A 3,037-nucleotide genomic window follows, 5' to 3' on the forward strand; every position below is an offset into this window, starting at 1 on the left:
GATTAAAAGATTTCCTTCAGCCAATTTTTCCAAAATGTATGTTTAAAATACATGATGTAAATATAATGAGGCGTATTCTGGATTTCGTACGAATCAAAAATTTGAAATTTTTGTATAGGAAATAATAGGAAAATTTCAATATTTTCGATTCGTGCGAAAACAAGAATACACCCCAATAATTGATTTCAAGACTTGTTAAAAACCTTGTTTTTCATGTGGTTTGTTTCATAATTGAACTGACTCATTTACAATGGCAACTTGTGGACAGTCCAGTAGATGCATGAAACAGTTAATGTTTGAAATTACGATGAGCTCATTCTGCTGAGTGGTAGCGTGTGGCTTAAAATTTAGTTTTATCCAACAGTCCCTTAAGTATCCGCCGTCCTTTTTTCTTAATACATATCTTGATTAAGTAACACTTACAGCCGATTTCTCAGTTGATAAATAACTACTTATGTTAAAAAATAGTTCGTAATTCAATAGTTAACTGCCCGATATTGGCGAATTAAGTATGAGTACACTGAGAAACTGACCAGAAGTCAGTAAAAGGCAGTAAAACTATCGTAAGCGCCAATACTTTAATTAATTGCATCTCAGCATGTTCACAAAAAATATCGTAAGCGCAGTAATGTATTTAAATATTAAGATATGCAAACAATTAATAATAATTTTGTCCATTTAAATCCAAATAAAGTATTACACTCTTTAACGGAGAAATAAAAAACGTACTTATATCTTTTAAAATTAGCTTTTTGTCGCTTACGATGAAATCGAAAATAGGGCTCGAAATAACAATTGCTTGGGTATTAATGAAGTGTTCTATTATTTATTTTGCGACCCAATAGATTCAGTAATTTTCAGAACAATTTTACGAATCCATTCAAACACATTTATTTTAGAATATCCAGATAGCAAAAACCACTGATATTAACCGGATATCCGGATTTTATCCGTATAACTACTCGAATCTCCGTACGGATATCGGAATACAAATATACGGATAGTCCCAGCCTTAGTACATATGTAAGTAGTATGTATGTATGTATATTCAAGTCAATGATTGCAGATACGTTTGAACATTCATATACATACATACATACCTACATATATACATACATACATACATATATACATACATACCTACATATATACATACATACCTACAGTGACGGGCAAAACTGTAACATGGTGTAACACTTTTTACTTCAGCCATCGCTATCTTTCCAAGTTCTAAAGATTTTCATACTTTTGTTGTATACTCTGGTTGGTACATCCCTACTCCCTCTCTCATAACGATTTGAAGTCAATACAACAACAATAAAAAAACCAGCTGACAAAAATGTAAATTAAGGCAGATGTTACAGTTTTGCACTCATACATTTTTTAGAACTTTTTAACAATCTTCACAATAAAAAAGAACTACTAACACAATGTTCAGTACTCGTTTGCTTGTTTCAGTTCCTGGAAACGATTTGGCATACCTTATTTGTATCTCTGTAAAAATTATGGAGGTATATCCTTAGTTTGCTTTCACAGCTCATGTACTCGATTTTACGGACTTGGATACTTAGTAAGCTGTGCTTTTAGTTGTTTTCGCAAATTCTCAATGAGATTCATGTCCGCGGATTGTGGAGGTCATTTGAAATTAGCAAATTTTTCCTTTTGTATCCAGTCTTTGCGAATATGTGCAGTGTGTTTTGGGTGATTTTTGAACAGAAACTCTCATTTTTTCGACTACATCTTGCAAATTTTGTTGAAATATGAACAGATACTGTCCCTCACGCATAATGTGTACTAACAGACCAAGAAAATTTTTGAAATACAACGCCAAACTATTATTGACCGACCACTGTTATTCACAGTTTGCCTTACATGCTGCGCGTGGCTTAATTTGGGTCTTTTACCCAATACCATGCCCGGCCATCTGATTGAAAGCGATTAGTTTAGTCTTTTCGGACCAAATAACCTTCAATTGAAACTTAAAAATATGTTTTTTATTGCATTCTAAACGGTCTAACATATCCCAATAGGCAACGGTTCGGTTTTCGTGCGACACAGCAAAATGCTGCCGCACCCACACATGTATTTTTATCAAATTTGCTTTTTTCTTCTTTATGATGCCTTTGCGCTCAATTTGGGAATTCTTCGCCTCGCTGTCCATTGATTTGCGTTAAAATTTAATACCTTAAGCGCTTCTGTAATAGTGGCTGCATCGCTACTTGCTGCTAAGTTCACAAGATATCGTATCGTAATATTTTTTGACAGACTTCCTTTGTCCATGGGAACACTTTAGGCTCTATTTTTTCTCAGTCCTAACATTTTCAGGTAGCAAATTCTAAAATTTGTGGCCACTTTTCGTGCGGTCCCGCCTTTCTGCAGTAAATCTATTATTTACATTTATGGTTCCTGATTAACTATATTATTTACTGGTGATCACTTCTTCAATAAATTACAATACAGAAAAAAGTCATCTGACTTCCACCTAAGTAAGAGATAACTGTCAAATGCAAAACTAAGAGTGAGTGCAAAACTGTAACATCTGCCTCAATTTACATTTTTGTCTGCTGGTTTTTTGATTGTTGTTGTATTGACTTCAAATCGTTATGAGAGAGGGAGTAGGGATGTACCAACAAGAGTATGCAACAAAAGTATGAAAATCTTTAGAACTTGGAAAGATAGCGATGGCTGAAGTAAAAAGTGTTACACCATGTTACAGTTTTGCTCGTCACTGTACATATATACATACATACATACCTACATATATACATACATACATACATAGGTACATATTTATAAACATACATTTATTAAAGAGATAAAAACAGCATTTACCATGTGAACCTGGTTATCTATGAGCACGAGGTTAATGAATTCTAACCACCATAACTGAAACTATTTTATACATAGGTATCTTTTCTGTTTGCAAATTAAACGAGACTTGGCCAATGGCAGTTTGCAGTGCAACGACAATACCTCCGCGCTGATGGCAAGTTACATTGTGCAAGCGTCATGCGGTGATTATGTGCCTGAAGATTAT

General features: G+C 34.0%; 1 protein-coding gene across 20 annotated transcripts in view; it reads left to right on the forward strand.

Annotated features, from left to right (window-relative positions):
- LOC118746855 (FERM, ARHGEF and pleckstrin domain-containing protein 2) overlaps positions 1-3,037 on the forward strand; it is a 491,681-nt gene that overhangs the window by 272,500 nt on the left and 216,144 nt on the right. For all 20 annotated transcript variants that reach the window (XM_036480813.1, XM_036480822.1, XM_036480830.1 and 17 more), the window contains one exon: positions 2,908-3,037. In XM_036480813.1, the coding sequence (XP_036336706.1) occupies positions 2,908-3,037 (130 nt within the window). The remainder of the gene's footprint in view (positions 1-2,907) is intronic.

Source organism: Rhagoletis pomonella, unplaced genomic scaffold (genome assembly GCF_013731165.1).
Source record: "Rhagoletis pomonella isolate Grant_MI unplaced genomic scaffold, Rhpom_1.0 Rhpom_scaffold_00001, whole genome shotgun sequence".
In the NCBI taxonomy this organism is placed as follows: domain Eukaryota; kingdom Metazoa; phylum Arthropoda; class Insecta; order Diptera; family Tephritidae; genus Rhagoletis; species Rhagoletis pomonella.